The following is an 18,881-nucleotide window of genomic DNA, read 5'->3' on the forward strand; positions in this document are numbered from 1 at the left end:
AACTTGGTCACAACAAAAGCTAAGGGATAGAAATGTTCTAACGATACTTATGAAAAAAGTTATCATTTATCAGACTTCTTTTTGTGACCATCAGACATTACTCAGTACTATTTGTCTTTCTAGATTACACACACATTTCCATTTCTCATCCATATTCTAACAGTGTATCAATTACCTATTCTTTCTGGTGACAGCAGCACCACCAAACAGTTTCAAGGACATCCAAGGACAGATTTTCTGTAAGGACGGCACCTGAACATCTACCCCTGGCTGACCTGGAACGTGTGAAACTCACCTCCCTCTCTGCCTCCTGCAAAGACAGGTTTGTTGACAGGACTGGAACACTCAAAGCTGGAAGTCCAGCTACTCTTGTGTACTCCAGGGGACCAAAGCCAGCATATAGTAATGACAAACTATAAAAGCAATTATACATGTGTTGAAATAATAAATTGACAAGTTATCTTTATATTCATACAGACATAAGAATATATGTCAGATTTTTAAGACCCTGAATTATCCATAATAATAACCAAGCAGCTGGGTGGTGGTGGCGCACGCCTTTAATCCCAGCACTCGGGAGGCAGAGGCAGGCGGATCTCTGTGAGTTCGAGACCAGCCTGGTCTACAAGAGCTAGTTCCAGGACAGGCTCCAAAACCACAGAGGAACCCTGTCTCGAAAAACCAAAAAAAAAAAAAAAAACCAAGTAAAGACTTACTGTCATATAACTCTTAACTGTTTATTGAGATAAACTATTCCTTAGCCCACATATTCATGTTTCACAGTTCAGGAACACAGGTCAGCGATGAACTTCTTTTGAGTGCAATCCAAATAATTCTATGGAGAGAAACACAATGGCTATGTTAATGATGAACAATCTTTATTAATCCCAATGAGGTCTATAATCGCTCATCTTCACCCATTTCCTGGTTGTCTAATGACAAGCTCCCTGGCCACCCTGCTTCTGTTCTGGGCACACCAAACTTACTCTTATTTATTTTTTTTGCAACATTCTTGATCCTCTGGCATCTGCATGCTGTTCTTTAACTTATTTAACTTTCAATAATGTTTTTTATGTCTCTTTATATAAGTACTAAAGGACATTAACAGTCCATGTCATGATAAAGATCATTCTTACTAATTTTCCTGCCAGTGGAAAAGAAAGTTGTTTCTGTTTTACACTAATGATAAATCAGCAGTAATACTCTGGATATTTAACGCATGCAACTGTGGTGGTTTGAACAAGAATGCCCCCCCTTTGCTCATTCATCAGGGAGCTGCACTACTTGAGAGGGATTGTATGGCCTTGTTGGAAGAACTGTCACTGGGTAAGTTTTGGGGTTTCAGAAGCCCAAGCCAAGCCCTCCAGGGGTTCCTGCTGCTGCCAATCCAGACACAGAACTCTCAGCTACTTCTCCAGCATATCTGCCTGCATGTCTCAAACTGTAAGCCAGCCCGGTTAAATGCTTTCCTTTACGAGTTGCTGTGGTCATGATGTCTATTCCTAGCAACAAAACACGAAGACATTTTGGATAATAACAAGAAATAGAACATTACAGAATTAAACCTTCTATTAAGCAAGTTAATCAACTTGAAAACATCTGCAATAGAGAAGTGTAGCAGGCCTTTTCCTCATCCCAGAGCTTAGAAAAGGTACATATTTTAGTGGAGTTGAAATGCTCATTAAAGAACGATATACATTATCTATACCACATCTAATTCATTTTACAGAGCACAGAACCAAACTGAAGAATCTTTAAATTGTTTTTTGCCCATCTGTTAAGCTTGAATGAAATTAAATAACAAGCATAAGATTTCCAAAGCATGAACAGTGGAGTTGACTATTTAACAACCCTTCACTCAGTCTTTCCTCTAGACACAGAAACTTAATTTATCCTGTCCATGAGGCATGAGGGCCCCCATGTTATGACAGACCAAACCAGAAAAGCATTCATAAATACCTATAAAAGGTGTCTTTTAAATGTGTATTTTAAGAAAGCTGCTTTATCAGAGTAATGTTCCCCAATGTCAACCTAGCAAATTGATAATTCCAAATAATTTTGAGTTTTATGGCAGCAAGACCGCATCCCACAAACTCTGAGACAGTTCCCACCTCACCTGACTGAATAAACAATAAATGAGCCAAAATAACTGAGAACAGAACCCCCAGTTGAGCTCAGGAACCAAATGAACACGGAACACTTCTGCCTGTCTTTACCTCCATGCCTCCTCTGTGTAGTGTAGTGCAATACGGCCCAGAGGAACCACCCTGTTGTTGGTCCTCCCTCAATGAAGCCAGTGAAGCGTGGTACCTGCTGGTAATACCTATTTGTCTGGTTTGTCTCGCCAAGGAAAACATTGGTGGATGCTGTGCTGTGCAGGAGGATTACAGACCTCCAGGCAGAGGAACTAGAACAGCTAAGGCTCCAAGGGCAAACAGGAATGAAACTCAAAGGAGGATTTAGGAGTAGCTGTGTAGACAGGTAAACTGGATCCAGAGCACACCACAGACAGATTAAAGATGAATCACCAGACCAAGAGGAGCTTGAGCCTCTAGACTACAATAAAGGCCTGCCTTCCTTCACAAGCCTTCATACAACGGGAGAGATTTTCTAAATGTCAAATTTTCAACAAAAAGATTACAAAGCATAGACCATTTCAATCACCAAAGTGGATCTCCATAAACCAACCACAAAAAAAAACCCTGGCCTTTGGTTTTATTGAAAATTAAAAAAAAAAAAACAACTGTCTTTAAATATGTTCAATGAGCAAAAGAATATGAACAATCAAGTAAAAGCCTCAGAAAAATATGAAAAATGGGAATAACAAAAAGACCTGTAAAAACACTAATTGAATTGGTGGGGATCACTAGTTTCAAAAGCGTACTCCAGTTGGCAGGAGATACAGCCAGCAAATCTGAAAACAGGTAGGTCATTTGAAATGGCAAGAGTCTGGTACAAAAAGTAGAGCAACAGTAAAGAGAACGGTGGAGCTTATAGATTAGCAGGTGGGCCTACACACGCATCATGGGATCACAAGAGAGAAAGGTGCAGAGAACTTAGAGAAGCTGCAACTAGAATAAGCCTAGCGACTACACCAATACATTATCTTCAAGCTGTCAAAACCAAAGGCAAACAGAATCTTGAAAGTGAAAATAAGTACCAAAGTAACTGGTGATGTACAGGGCCTATAGGCTACCAATAGACGTCTCAGCCTGGCTGCTAGAGGCTATACTGAGGTTCTGTCAGCCGTACACTGTGTGATTCCATCACTAGGGAGGACGAGGCAGGAGGAGCACAGAGTTCAAAGTGAGAAAAATTCCAATAAATAAAATTGTCAAATCTGCCAAAACTATCCTTCAAAAAGGGAGAAATTTAGAAATTTCTTGGTAAGCACCAACTGAAGATCACTGCCAGGGGACCTACTCTTTAAGACAGACCTTGCTAGAAGCAAGCAGAAGCACAGCTCCTTTAAGAGAGGTTTTCCTGATTCAGCCCTAGCAGAAAAAAAGCCATGCAGTTTTAAACCGCGAACTCCAGCTATGGAGCATTTGAATGACATTTGTGGGTACGGGTGTTTCTGTGCCCACTCAGGGTCCCCACCTGGGCAGGTGACAGGATCAGGTCTACTAGGCTTACACAGGCAGGGAGCATGGGGGATTACTTCCACCCATACGCAGAGATATTTCCAGGCTGTGCAGTCCTCTGCATGGCAGGTTTAGCTATTACTCAGATAAAAAAGGGTTCATGTGCTGCACACTCACTGTCAGTGCTGAGCGCAGCTCCTACCTGGTGGCCCCAGAGCTGGCAGGAATGGTAGCTCCACCATTTTAAAAGTGGAAAGAGGTGGAGCCAACATCCAGAGTAGCTGCAACCAAGCTGCTTACCATTTTAAAAGCTCTTCAAGACAGTAAAGAATTACAGATACACAATAGGACATATTCAGACATAAAAGACCTCTAAATGGGTTACAGTGTTGGATAAATGTATGTAGGCTTGAGAGAGAGAAGAAAAGAATATAGACAGTTATAAAAAAAGGTTTGTTTTTTTTTTTTAAAAAAAGGTAAAGTCTTTAAAGAGAGCATACAGTTATAGATTGAAAGGAATAAAGAAAAATAAGCCACATAAAGATAGAAAATTCAGAGTCTGATTTATGTATATTATTGTGTTTTCTTTGAATTTTTTGACTGTGAAGGAGCTAAGTACAGAGAGACATTTCATTGTATAGGCTGCTAAACAACCACGTATATTATAAAGGTATCTTGACTTCAGAATTTGGGTCTAATGCTTTGGAAAAGAGGTTCTTTTGTTTCCACAGAGGATGAGAACCTGTGGAATCTTTCTAGACTACTATGGTTTGATAGACCATGACCTTCCAAGAGGTCACCATGAACACCCTCAGAAAATTACTTTGCCCAATAAACAGCAGGAAGAAGTTTGGACAGAACTGTGCCCATATTCCCAAATACTATTTGTAAATGTTTGTTTACATTTAAAGGGGAATATGCTATAGAGATTTGCATTGGTATGGATCTTGGTTTATTGATAAAAATTTAAGGTCAATTGCATATTGTATATTTCTGCTCTTGATTAAGGTACTGTGTGCAGTTCATTTAAAATATAATGCATAATTAAGAAATATAAGTTAATAGATACTCATCTATAATAGTCAAGCTTGTAGTCATGTTAGATTTTCTAGATGTACAGAGATGTATTTCAGATGGAGAGGTATCCTTCAAACCTTTCAAAGACTATACAATATGGCATTTAAAATGTTTTAAGAATTTAGGCTTTCTCTTTCTCTTCCGGTCGCAGGCGCTTCGGGAGCCGCCGTCCAGCCATGGCCAAGTCCAAGAACCACACCACACACAATCAGTCCCGGAAATGGCACAGAAACGGCATCAAGAAACCCCGGTCACAAAGATACGAATCTCTCAAGGGGGTTGACCCCAAGTTCCTGAGGAACATGCGCTTTGCCAAGAAGCACAACAAGAAAGGCCTGAAGAAGATGCAGGCAAATAATGCAAAGGCCATGAGCGCACGTGCGGAGGCCATCAAGGCCCTGGTGAAGCCCCAGGTGGTGAAGCCCAAGGTGCCAAAGGGCCCCAGCCGCAAACTCACCCGCCTGGCTTTAATTGCTCACCCCAAGCTTGGGAAGCGGATTAGAAGCTACATGGCCAGGGGTCGTAGGCTCCAAAAAACAAAGCCCAAGGTTCAAGCCAAGGCAGAGGCCTCAGCTGCAGCTCAGGCTCCCAAAGGTGCCCAGGCCCCTGTGAAGGCCCCATAAAAAAGGTCTCAGTCTGCCAATGTGAAGACAGATGGACTGGTGTGAACACCTACACAGTATTTGCAGATGTTCAGGACCTTATGCTGTTTTTACAAATAAACTTGAGGCAAGTTCTGTTAAAAAAAAAAAAAAAAAGAATTTAGGACTTATCATGACAATGAGACATATCTGTTCCTGGCAGCACCAATTACTTTAAGAGGAAGATGGGCATCGAAGAGGCTCCTTATGGAGTTGGTTAGCCATTTGGGCAAGAAACTGCTCTTGCCTGCACTGCTTGATAAACTGGACATGCAGGACCCACAGAGAAATGAACTTGCCTAAAGGTGAGACGCTCCTTCGGGGTTTCTGCTACACAAAAGAGTCTGCCAAACATTCTGCAGGACACAGAAAAATCTGACAAACGAACTGCCAATATAGGTGGAACTGTTTTTGAAATTTACTGCTTCATGGAAAAGTCTGCTGGATACTATGGGCCTGTGGGCTGAAGACTGGATGCCCCAACGGTACAGAAAAACTTTGGGTGACTATCCAGGCAGTGAGATGTCTCTGTCAAGTCTAGAGTTTTGGAAGTTGCTTACAATGCACTTCCTGTTTATTTAGGTAATATTATATCCTTCTGAAGTCTTTGATGGAGTTGAAGAATTTATAGTCATAGTTTTTCTTAGTTATAATAAAAGATAAAAGTAGATATAAATATTGTAACTGTAATTCTTGTTTGATACCTGTTTTGATATATGTAATTTTACTATGTAAAAGTTAAAACCTTCCTTTTTATCTAAACAGAAAAGGGGAGGTGATGTGGGAGTCCCCTGTGTGCTGTGATTACCTTTAATGAATAAAGAAACTGCTTTGGACCTATAGCAAGGCAGAACTTAGGTAGACAAGGAAAGCTAGGCTGAATGCTGGGAGAAAGAAGGGCAGAATCAGAGAGAAGCAATGGAGCCATCAGAGACAGATGCTGGGAATTTTAGCCAGTAAGCCACTATCATGTGGCAATACACAGATTAATAGAAATGGGTTAAATTAATATGTAAGAGTTAGCCAATAAGAAGCTAGATCTAATGGGCAAGCAGTGATTTAATTAATAAACAACAAGCAGCCTCTCTCCCACCACAAGCTACACAGAGGAACTGTTCTGCTGGAAGGCCCGAGCTCCCCATACTGTAACCCTGGCTTTTAACTCTCACTTCCAATCCTTCTCTCTCTCTTTTTTTTTTTTTTTGGTTTTTTAAGACAGGGTTTCTCTGTATAGCCCTGACTGTCCTGAAATTCACTCTGTAGACCAGGCTAGCCTTAAACTCTCAGAGATCCACCTGCCTCTGCCTCCCAAGTGCTGGGATTAAAAGCTAAAGGCATGCACCATCACCACCAGGCTCTTAAATACTTTTATAGTATTTAAAAAACAAAGGCACCGAGGAACAAACTATAAATCTGTTAACGAATATACGATATATAAAAATGTGTAACTATGGCATCAATAACAAAGGGAGACATCACAAGATAATGTTTTGTGTTGAATTTACATTTGTTTACTGTTAGAGCTGTGCTGTGTCTCACAGTATAACTTAAAAATACTAATTCATACAGAAAAGGATATAAACCATTGAAACTTCTTCATAGGCATATGCATGCATACAAAAGACCTTCCTAAATAGCAATAAAAAGGGGGGGGGAGCCATAAAAAATACCAAGTAAAAAAATGTAATAATGCTTTTCCACACTAATAACTGACTTACATGTACATAAATTAAATTTCCCAACCAAATTACACTTAGGGTCCTAGAGAGTGAAAGGAAAAATATTCCACAAGTAGAAACGAAGTGGCTACGCTGACACCAAACAAAACCAGCTTAAGGGAAGGAAAAAAACCTGCAAGAAGCACTTTATGGTAACAGGGCCAGTTGTCATGGAAAACAAAAATACACATGAGAAATCCAAATGCATGAAGTATGCAGAAAAAGAAATGGAGAAATAGCTCAATAATAGTAGTTGAGGACTTACTCTATACAGACAAAAGATGAGGAAATAAAAAGCTGAAAAGTAGAGATAATTGTAATCATACATCAGCACCTACTCATAACAGAATACAGAATTTTCTAACACACATTATGTGTGGTAGCTTGAATAAAACTGGCCCACATAGGTCCATGCAGAGTGGCACTATTAGGAGGTGTGACTTTGTTGGAGGAAGTGTGTCACTGGGGGTGGGGCTCTGAGGACTCAGATGTTCAAGCCAACCCTAGTGTAACTGTCTCTTCCTGCTGCCTGCAGATCAAGACACAACTCTCAGCTTCTTCTCCACCATGTCTGCCTGCACCACCTCAATTAAATGTTTTCCTAACTAACTTTCCTAACCAAGACACCATGATAGGGCAAAACAGGCATTGACAAATCTCAGGAAGCTTGATAAGTATCTTTTTACCACACTGGCTTAATTAAACTAGAAAATCCCCCACATACACTGAATTTAAAATTCTAGAACCAATGGATCAATGAGGAAGTTACAAGGAAAAGTTAAAAGCTCAAATGAACAACCGAATAACATCTAGTAAAGCTGCCAAAAGAAAGGAAATTAACAAAACAATAAGCAATAAATAAAATCTTGGTTCTTTGTAAATGTCAAATATACTGAAAAATCTTTAGTTAAAATGGCAAGAGAAATGAGAAAGTTCAGCAAAATACAAAAAGTGAACTTGTAACTTAGATGAAGACTAGACAGCAGACTAAAAATATTAAAATGGTAAGACTGAATCAAATCAAAAAATTTATAAAGGAAAGTCAAGGAGCAGATGAATTTTACCAAAAGTTAAAGAATTAACACCAATCCTTCTAAAGTTCTTCCAAAACAGATAAGAGAATAAAACGTCCACATTGATTCTAAATCCAGCACTGTCCTGACACCTAGACTAAACAGACAAAAGATCTCAAGTCAAATAACAGTGCAAAATCCTCAACACCAGTGAGAGTCATTAGCAGGACTGATTATATATGAAACCCAAGAGACTAATTTCTGGAATTAAGGGTGAATCAATATATAAAAATTAACAGCCAGGCAGTGGTGGTGCAGTCCTTTAATCCCAGCACTCAGGAGGCAGAGGCAGGCAGATCTCTGTGAATTTGAGGCAGCCTGGTCTACAGAGCTAGTCTAGAACAGCCAGAACTACACAGAGAAACCCTGTCTTGAAAAACAAAGCAAAACAACAAAAAACAAAAACAAAAAATTAATAGATGTGATATACCATAAATGGAATTTTTAAGATTCCACAACCATCTTAATAGATGTAGAAAAAAAATCTGATCTAACATCTTTTTCATGATTTAATACAAACAAACAAATGAACAAAAACAAACTAGGGGCTGGAGAGATGGCTCAGCAGTTAGGAGCACTGGCTGTTCCTCCAGAGGGCCCGAGTTTAATTTCCACCATCGTATGCCTGCTCAGAACCACCTGTAACTCCAGTTCCAGGGGATCTGATACCCTGTTCTGACCTCCTCAGGCACCAGGAATGCAGGTAGTCCACAGACACACAAGCAGACAAAGCACCCATATACGTTATTTATATAGATATAGACACAGATTTATGTAGAGCTATATATACATTTTTTTTTCATTTGGTGGGGGTGATGAGATGGGTAAATCTTTGTATAGCCCTGGCTGCCTTGGTACTTGCTATGTAGACCAGGCTGGCCTCAAACTCAAGATATCTGCCTACCTCTGCCTCCTGAGTGCTGAAATGAAAAGCATTTGCTACCACATCTGGCTCTAAGTGTTCTGACCTGTAAAGGCACATACTAGGTATAGTAGTGCAGTGTATCTCAGCACACCCTGACTACCATCAGCTGAAAGAGAAACTGAAACCTTTTCCTTTAGACTCAAGAAAATGACCATGCCACTTCTGTTCAACGTAGCACTAAAAGTCCTAGTCAGAAAAATTAGTTGAGAAAATAAAAATACACCCAAAAAGAAGTAAAATCTGTCTTTGTAGGTAGAAAATTCTTATAATACACACAGAAACGGGTTAGAATGAGTTTTGCAAAGTTGTGGGGCATAAAATCAAAATACATTAATAATAAAAGAAGACTAATTCTATTCAGATTTTTGAGCAAAGGGACACAAGCACTGCTGAAAGACACAACAGAACTTCCTATTAAGATATCCATACACTGGCCAAGTGGGCAAAGCACAAAAATACCAAATCAAAATGCAGTCTGGATCCCCAGAACCTCTGTAAATGCCAAACAAGACACAACAGTTCACCTGTAACTCCACCCTCAGAATAACCTACTTGCCTCATCAGGGCTCTGGGGTCAACGGAGACCCGCCTCAGTCAGGTGGAAAATAACACAGGAGCACTCTCCACATTAGCCTGGGACCTCCACATACCCACACACATGCAAACACAGTGCATACATACACATAAAGGGGGAAAATCCCCAATATACCCAGTACTCATACGAACATGCAACACTCAAAACTACAAATCATTAGGGAGGGCCAAATCAAAACTTCCGTGAAGGATGCCAACCCTATTCAGGATAGCTAAGACAGTCACTGTCAAAAGAAAACAAGCCAAGTGCTGTGAGCACATGGAGAAAGGGAAGCCCTGAGCACTGTGGAAGCGTGACTACTGCAACCACTAGGGAGAACAGGTGCTAAAACACAGATCATATGATCTACCAAGCCCAGCAACTGACAGGCAAAGACGTCCTACCGTCTACTGACAAACTGATGAACAGAGTTAGTATATACTAACAACAGGACAGGCGTGGTGGCACACACCTATAATCCTAGCTATTCAGGAAATAGTGCACAGTCAGGTTCCATAACCTGGTAAAGCCATTCCTCAAAAATAAAGCATCTTGAAACATTACACATTATGTTTGTGTGTATGTATATGTCATCTATATTATATATAACATGGTACATCATGTGTTACATCTGTTACATATAACAGATACAACATATTGTGCATTACTGTATGTATTCTATAAATATATGTGTATGTATAAATGTGTGTAAGTACATGTATAAAAGATAGGGTGTAGTCAGGAAGTCAGTGATCAATGCTTGCCAAGTAATGCACCACGCTCCAGGTTCAATTCCCAGTAACAACATACAGTGGAGTACCTTCAGCCTTAAGAGAGGACGTGGCCGACAACAGCTAAAACACTATGCTAAGTGAAATAAGCCAATCACAAAATGACAAACAGGGCCAGCAAGATGGCTCAAAGGGTTACGGTACTCAATGCCTACGTCTAGCAACCTAAGTTTGATTCCTCAAACCCATGTACCAGGTGGAAGGAGAAGCAACTCCAAAGTTGTTCTATAACGTCCACACGCATGCACCACCCACAGAGTAAGAGGAAGAACCGACTCCACAGAAAGACAAACGATGTGGTCAGATTCCTAACAAGTACAGCAAAGCCGTCAGGGTCTGGGAGGAGGGCACGGGCAGAGTCACAGCACAGTTCTGAAGGACTGGCTGCCAAGAACTGACAGCTAAGAAAGGCTAAGATAACTCACACTGGGCTAGCTAAGACCATTCATGACAGACCCTCGGGGCACTGATCACCTGAACATTCTGAGGTCACTTCGCACTCTGGAAGATGCCAGCCTTCCTCATCTCTTCGAAGTCCTTCATGGAGTCGTACTTCCTGTAGAAATCTGCATATGCCTTCTTTCTGGGTTCAGCCACGCCAAACTGAAAAATAACATAGCCCATTATTACACTCATTTTTCAGAGCAGAAATACCTAAGAACAACCTAAAAATAAATCAACACCACATTTGTATTCACTGCTTACTGAGCCATCTGTTTCCTGAGACAAAGGGTGACAATGAAGGAAGAAGCTACAACTGCACAGCGAGAAGCTCACTAGGACACATTACCCCTACCCTTGTGCAAGGTTGTGCATCCGTATTTGTGTGTGTGTTTGGTGGAACAAGTGCACAGTTAAATACAGTACAAAATAAATGAATGGCCTTCCCTCCAGCAAACCCTAAATATTGCCAGTTGGAACACAGTAACATATCCTGGCTCAACCTAAGCAGAATGTGAATTTTAAAGAGACCTAAAACAGATTTAAAGACATAAGAAAGGACCAACAAGTTCTAGGCGACTACACTTTAACAGGGTCTGAATCATTTTGCAAAGGAGAGAATGGAACCCAAAGTGATGGCTCATTACTTCAAAGGAAGGCCTTTAAAGGAAGTACTGACACTTCAGCATCAAAGAAAAAGACGGGAAGAGGTGTGTTCATGTTGGGTTTCATCTTCATACAGACAATCAGCACAGAAGGAAGAATATTTCAGAGACCAGATGGAGTTCAAGCAACTGATCAAAGTCTAAGCAGCAGCCACAGCTGACATTTGGTTATCCAAATTCATGTCTGGGCACGGCAAAGATTTAGTCTCCACAGAACACTATTTAGTGTATTTTGCCAAAATCAATCTCATCCGGCACATAATAATTTCCTGTACCAATCCACATCAGTGAGGCGCTAAAGAAACGCACAGAACCATGCTATCTGAAGTGAAGTAACGCAGTAGACTTGACTGCTCCTCCTCCTATTAGAATCCCCAGTTTATTTCAGCAAGAGGACAGGAAGAAGGCTCCTCAGTATCCTCTGAGCCTGAGGTCCCTCCCTCTATTAGAGTTTAGGTTGAGTTGATGTCTACATGACAAGGTTAAAGGATGTCCAGACACCTGTGTTCTGAGAAACTGGACTAACAGGCATCCACCTACCCTCCAACCTTAACACAGAAGGTCCACACAGAATAAAAAGTTGACAAAAGACAAATTTTCACTCTTCTTGAGCTAGGGACATTGAACCTCCTACTTTAACTCCGGGACTTAAACCAGAACACCCCATTTCCCTCAGGCTTTTCATTAGACCATCGAATCCCTTGTGTTGTGGGGAGCAGCGGGCCGCTTCCTGCTGCCCAGCTCCTGCACGGCCAGCTTTACCCAAAATAATTACACGGAAACTGTATTCTTTTAAACACTGGCCCATTAGCTCTAGCCCTTACTGGCTAATTCTCACATCTTGCTTTAACCCATTTCTAATAATCTGTGTAGCATCACGAGATGGTAGCTTACCAGGAAGGATTCTAGCCTACATCCATCTCGGGTTGGAGAATCATGGCAACTGACTGACTCAGCTTCTTTCTCCCAGCCTTCTGTTCTGTCTACTCCGCCTACCTAATTTTCTGTCCTATTAAAGGGCCAAGGCAGTTTGTTTATTTAACCAATGAAATCAACACAAAACAGAAGACTCCCACATCACCCTTGGCTCTCAGATCCCCAGGTTTCTTGGTTGTCAGCTTCAGTTAACTTGACACACATGTGGGCATATATGTAGGAGAGCCCAGCCTACAATGGGCAGTGTCGTCTATGGGCAGGTGGTCTTGGGTTTTATAAGGTAGCTGAGCATTTAAGAAGAAGCAAGCCAGTAAGCAGCATTCCTACTTGGTCTCACTATGGACTGTTACCTGTAAGCTAAATAAACCCCTCCTCAAGTTGCTACACCTGACAATGGAGTGCCCCATTTAAAAAAAAAAAGGCAACAGACTTTAAAAAGTTCCATCTGTTAGCTGGGCTGTGGTGGTACACACCTTTAATCCCAGCACTAGGGAGGCAGAGGCAGGCGGATCTCTGTGAGTACAGAAATATCAAAAGTTACTAAAGTCCTGATTTCAGTCAGGCAGTGGTGGTGTGCACCTTTAATCCTGGCATACAGGAGACGAAGGCAGATCTGAGTTGAGACCAGCCTGGTCTACAGACAGTTCCAGGACAGCCAGGGATACAGAGAAACCCTGTCTCCGGAAAAAAAAATAGCCCTCAACTTTCTCAAGATTTTATTACAAAAATATGATAATATGCATAATAATAAACGTTTAAGAGAATCTTAATATAATCTGACTTAAAAGGGGAAGGTATGTGAAAGAAACACTGCAGTCCATAGGCAGGTCAGGCACACACCTTTACATCGCAGCACTAGGGACAAATGTCCCCCAACAATCAGCTGCAGGCACTCTCATTCTGTGCACCCTCAGATCTCTGAGTGGTCTACAGAGCAAGTTGTAGGCCATCCAAGGCCTCATAAAGATACCCATCTCACCACTCCCTCAGATCTACACAAGGCCAGCGTTAAAATGCTACTCTTGTCAATTCTTCAAAACTGCCAAAATAGAGAACTGCTTGCCCTATACCCCGAGCATCTGCTCTCTGTTGGAGGCAGGACTTTATTCTCCCCAAATAGACCAAATCCTACCTTACAAGACCTCTGGAAAAATAGGCCTTAAAGCAAGTTCAAAATGGCATGGGTCCTAACCTAGTCTCTTTATAGGAAATCCAGTCAGTTACATAAGACCGTGACGTGAAGAAGACAGCAAAAGAGAATGGACCCAGAAGGCATTACCCCTGCTCTTATAAACTGAGCATGTGGAGGTGCAGGTTTTTTAATCCCAGCACTGAGACAGAGGCAGGCAGATTACATGAGCTGGAAGCCAGCCTGACTTAGCCATGGCTATATAGTAACACCCTATCTCGAAACAAAACAGAAACACTTGTGAGAAAACAACTGTCCGTGTTTAACCCACTCAGCCTGGTTCTTCGATATGGCAGCCCTAGCAAACGAACACAGCTTCACTTGAGGAGGCGAACAGCATGGCGCCTGAGTGGCTTCTTCACACTGAAGCCCAAAGGTGGGAGGCAATACATTGAAGACGAAGTCTCTTTTTTAAAAAGCCCTTAATAGGTGTAAAAATAGGTTTTTAAAATCAACAGCTTGTGACTCAAAGCACAAACAGCAAACACATACCTTATAGGCAGCAGCCACTCCCAGGGCCACGACGAAAGCGCCAACAATGTGAACCCGCAGGCGCTTGGCCAGAAGACCACGCATCTGAGGTTTCGGCAACACACCGGAACTCATGGTCGTGAATGTCCTTTACCCGTAAAACAACAAAAAGAAAACCTTAGAACAGGGTAAGTGAAGGACCTCTACACGCACGACGCACCGCTTGTACCTTACACTGTGACTGACCCCTCCCGCAAGGTTGCATTCTTGGCCTACTCCTCGGCTAGGCAGCTCCACCATCCGCAACAACGGCCACGGTAACCTGCACCACCAGCAACCCACGACCAAAAACTACGAACGCAAGTGTCCCCAGGCAGAGAGGCGACCTGATCTGCTAGTGCTCCTGAGAATCTAGCCTTACAAAGAGAAGTCTTGGGCGACAACTCGGGGTAGGGAGACTGGAGGCGAGCAGGCGCCAAGGAGCCCAGACTCCCGGGCTGCAGCAGGGCCGCGCGCACAGGCCAGGGGCCTCCAGCTTCAGTTCTGCTCTCCCACCAGGCCGACCAGCGATGTCACCGGTGCCTGAGCCGGCGGCTGCTCCGCTTCGGTACCCTCCGTGACGGCGCGCCAGGCCCCACGGGTCAGACGACCCAACCAAGGTCACCCTGGCCTCGGCAAAACACAGCGGAAGATGGGCCCCGGCCGTCCACCCAGGGAGCCCCGGGGCTCCGCAAGGCTCCTCCGAGGCCCCGGCGGCACGCACGGGCAGACGGCGGGGTCGTCAGAGCCCCCCGGAGCCCCCCAGGTCCGCAGCCTCCGGAAGACGCGGCGGGGACGAGCGCGGCCCCGGGGAAGGGAGGCCCGCGGCCCCGGTAGGCTGGGACGCATCAGAGTCCTCGGTCCCGGGACTGCCGACCCCGCAGCCGTCAACCCCCAGGGTCTGAGACGCCGCCCGCCTCACCTCCACCCCAACGTCCTTCCAGGTTCACGCAGAAATGGAGAGCCTTCCCGCAGCGCGCAGGCGCACAAATCCGTGGAGGACCTGGCTACGGTAGCCGAAGAAGTTCAAAAGTGTGCAAACGCGAATCCAATCGGTCACAGCTGAAGCAAAAGCAGACCCCGGTTTTGTACTCTAGGTGTGTCTTTGAAAATGAGTCTTGACTACCTCAAAAGGTTTCTTCAGTAAATTGGAAATATTACTCTTGACCCGTGTTGTGAATTTATTAAGGAATCCATAGATATTTCACACGTGGGGAAAAATTAATGTACAGAAACGCACTATCTTGTGGAATGAAAAGTGGGCGCAGTAAAAACGTGGACCTGGAGCTTACAGATGTCTGATAGGCAAACACGTGGAATATACCAAAGACGATGACTCCAAAATGGTTGCCGTGGTGACTCACCAAGTCGAAGCCAAGTCATCTGTGTACTTAATCAGATGTGACGATGATTTCCATATTTATGTCTATGACTTTAATTGATTGGCAAAGTTACGCTGCAACTGTTGAAATAAAATTGTAATTTCTAGGGGGGAAAAGCATATTAAATAAAAGGATACCAAGCCTAGGGAAGGACTGGAGCTGTGACCAGAGACTCCATGATCTGCACAACGACCCTACTAACTGTAATGGGTAGTTGTGTTGGGTTCTGGGGGGGAAAAAAAAAAAAAAAAAAAAACCTGCTTCAAACAGTAACAACGCAGATGATTTTGGAAAGCCGGCTTGTGCTTTGGGATGTTTGTCTTGCTTTTTAGTGAAATCAGCTAGATTCACAGGTGTTAGTCAGCTGAGTAAATCTACTTCCATGCAGGGCTTTAAACGGAGTAGACTGGTAATTCAGGAACCCTGGCAGGGAAGCACACACCAATCACAAAAACCGAAGGTGGTGTAACCCAGGGCATAGTGAAGCTGGTAAATATTGGAACCCTGGTTATTGCACTAATTTTCCGACCTGATACCAGCTTCACACAGGATCCAAGGGTAGGCCAAATCATGTCATACATCCCCTTGGCCACGCCGATTTGTTAGGTACGAACACAGGCCCTGGACAGGTCAATGAAACTCAATTCTACAACCTCTGTCAAAATTAATGGGGGCGGGGGAATCTTCCAGGTCGGAAAATTAGTGCAGTGAAGAGTTTTGTAAGTGTGCAAGAGCACAGTGCCATGGGGGCTGGAGAGATGGCTCAGTGGTTAAGAGCATTGCCTGCTCTTCCAAAGGTCCTGAGTTCAATTCCCAGCAACCACATGGTGGCTCACAACCATCTGTAATGAGATCTGGTGCCCTCTTCTGGCCTGCAGACATACAGACAGAATATTGTATACACAATAAATAAATAAATATTTAAAAAAAAAAAAAAGAGCACAGTGCCAGAGAGTTCTCTGTGCTTACGTGGACCAAGTGCTGTTTGCAAAAATAAATAGTGTTAATAATGCGCCCTTATAATGGGGCTTTTATGAAATTAATTGTAAGAGTAATTTTATTTCATTTGCAGGAAAAATGGGCTCACAAAAAAAATAGTAAGCTTTAAAAATAAGCATCTGGGGACACTTGAAAGGGAGTTCTGCAGTTAGAGCATGCACTGGTCTAGAGGACCTGAATTCGTTCCCAACACTCACATCAAACAGCTCACAACCACCTGTCACTCACAAGGGATCCACTGACTCTGGCTTCCTCAGTGCCTGAACTCACATATACAAACATAATTAAAAATAATAAAATCTTTTTTTCTTTTGTTTTTTGTTTTTGCTTTTTGAGACAGGGTTTTTTTGTACAGGCTTGGCTGTCCTGGACTCGCTCTGTAGACCAGGCTGGCCTCGAACTCAGAGATCTACCTGCCTCTGCCTCTGCCTCCTGAGTGCTGGGATTAAAGGTGCCACTCACATGCCAAACAGCCACATGTAACTCTTTGAAAAAGCACAGAACGTTTCAATCATAACAAAATTTAAGCCATTGCTAAATAAAAGGCAGGCCGGGACTGGAGAGATGGCCCAATGACTGAAAGTGCTGGATAACCTTCCAGAGGACCCGGGTTCAGTTCCCAGTATCCACATGGTGGCTCACAACCATCTGTAACTCCACTTCTGGGGGCTCTGATGCTCTGCTGGCCTCCATGGGCACCAGGCACCCATGCCGTGCACAGAATTACACTCAGGCAAAATACTCATATACATAAATCAAAAATAAATAATAAAGTAAAAATAAAGACAGTCTTGTTTTTAGAAAGGTAGGCTCAAAGCCTATGTTGTATGATCTAATCTTGAAACATATACATGCATGTATACATGTGTATTTATAAGCAAAAGTGGTACTAAGTTGGAATTCCCTCAAAATTTATGGGGTTGAGGGTTTTTTTTGTTGTTGTTGTTGTTTTTGAGACAGGGTTTGTCTGTGTAGCCCTGGCTGTCCTAAAACTGTCTCTGTAGAGCAGGCTGACTCGAACTCAGAGATCTGTCTGCCTTTGCCTTCCCAGTACTGGAGTGCTGGGCTGAAGGCATAAGGATTATTCTTATATTACATTTTTCTGTTTCACTATAGCCCAAGTTTGATCATGTACTTATGGTTAGAAAACAAAAAAACAAATGATATCATTTTTAAGTAAGCTATATTAGCTTTCTGTTGTCATTGTAACAAGTTGCCTCAAACTGATTGGCTTTAAATAACACAAATTCAGAATGCAAGTCTGCAGTTTAAAACCCAGAGAGGGTGCCTACGGAGTCCAAGCTTGCCGTGTGAGTGGCATGCCTTCTGGAGGACCTGCTTTCTTGCCGTCTATAGTGTCGAGAAGCAGTCCACATTTCTTTGCTCACAGCTCCTGTGTGACTCCACTTTCTGTTGCTGTAATGAAATGCTTGAGACTGTCATGTGGGAGTGTCATATCAATCTGTTGCTTTCACTGGTTAATAAAGAAACTGCTTGGCCTGATAGGTTAGAACATAGGTGGGTGGAGTAAACAGAACAGAATGCTGGGAGGAAGAGGAAGTGAGCTCAGATGCCAGGCAGCTCCTCTCCAGGGCAGACGCGATGAAGCTCCGACCCAGGATGGACACAGGCTAGAATCTTCCTGGTAAGCACACCTCGTGGTGCTACACACATTAATAGAAATGGGCCAAGCAGTGTTTAAAAGAATACAGTTTCCATGTAATTATTTCGGGGCATAAGCCAGGCATCTGGGAGCTGGGTGGCAGGAACACAGCCCGCAGCTCCTTCTACAAGACTGGGAATTCCATTCAGAAAAGAAAACTACGTCACTCACAGTCAAGAAGGTTTGAGGCTATGGCGTCATCATTATCCCCAGCTTCGGTGAAGACCCTCTTGGCTCTGTCACGTGTTTGATGGGATCACGGTAGACCCATCCATGAGAGCAATGACATGGTAAGGCCACAGTCAGAGAGCAATAAACAGGTCAGCTTCAGCCCCTTCATGGGAATGATCCAGGTTCCCAAAGAGCATACCCATTCCTTTTAATGCAACTATCCCAGCGACCTTTTATGGGTCCTACGTCCTAACAGTCCTACTTCTCAACATAGCCTGCCATGGGGACCAGGATTCAGTCCCCGAAAAGTGTGAGCATGCCACACCTGAATCATAGTGGACACCTCCTTCGTCTTCAAAGCCAGCTCCTCCATTGCATTTCTGCCTCCTCTTCACCACCACCCACTTCTGTATCATGTAACCATGGATAAGGGTATTCTCCCTATTTTAACATCACCTAATTCCACATGAAAATCAGCTTCCCTTTGCCGTATAATATAATTCAGGAGTTAGCAGATAGAATTTTTGGGTGGTTGATGCCTA

The 18,881-nt window shown here is 43.0% G+C and overlaps 1 protein-coding gene across 1 annotated transcript; it reads right to left on the bottom strand.

Annotated features, from left to right (window-relative positions):
• Window positions 1-716: 716 nt before the first annotated feature.
• On the bottom strand, window positions 717-15,203 carry LOC130889050 (cytochrome c oxidase subunit 6C-2). The gene is made up of 4 exons (XM_057792532.1): window positions 15,047-15,203; window positions 14,107-14,233; window positions 10,858-10,986; window positions 717-835 (listed from the first exon to the last, which is right to left on the bottom strand). The coding sequence occupies exons 2-3, from the start codon at window positions 14,218-14,220 to the stop codon at window positions 10,873-10,875; spliced, it is 228 nt and encodes a 75-aa protein (XP_057648515.1). The 5' UTR covers window positions 14,221-14,233; window positions 15,047-15,203; the 3' UTR covers window positions 717-835; window positions 10,858-10,872.
• Between the last annotated feature and the right edge of the window lie 3,678 nt (window positions 15,204-18,881).

The sequence above is a fragment of the Chionomys nivalis genome, chromosome 17 (assembly GCF_950005125.1).
Source record: "Chionomys nivalis chromosome 17, mChiNiv1.1, whole genome shotgun sequence".
Lineage (NCBI taxonomy): Eukaryota > Metazoa > Chordata > Mammalia > Rodentia > Cricetidae > Chionomys > Chionomys nivalis.

Bases quoted from the DNA above. Each gene is read 5' to 3' on its own strand.
- LOC130889050 (XM_057792532.1), bottom strand. From the start codon at position 14,220: ATGAGTTCCGGTGTGTTGCCGAAACCTCAGATGCGTGGTCTTCTGGCC. The intron at 10,987-14,106 runs GTATGTGTTTGC...GTTATTTTTCAG, and splicing joins GAGTGGCTGCTGCCTATAAG to TTTGGCGTGGCTGAACCCAG.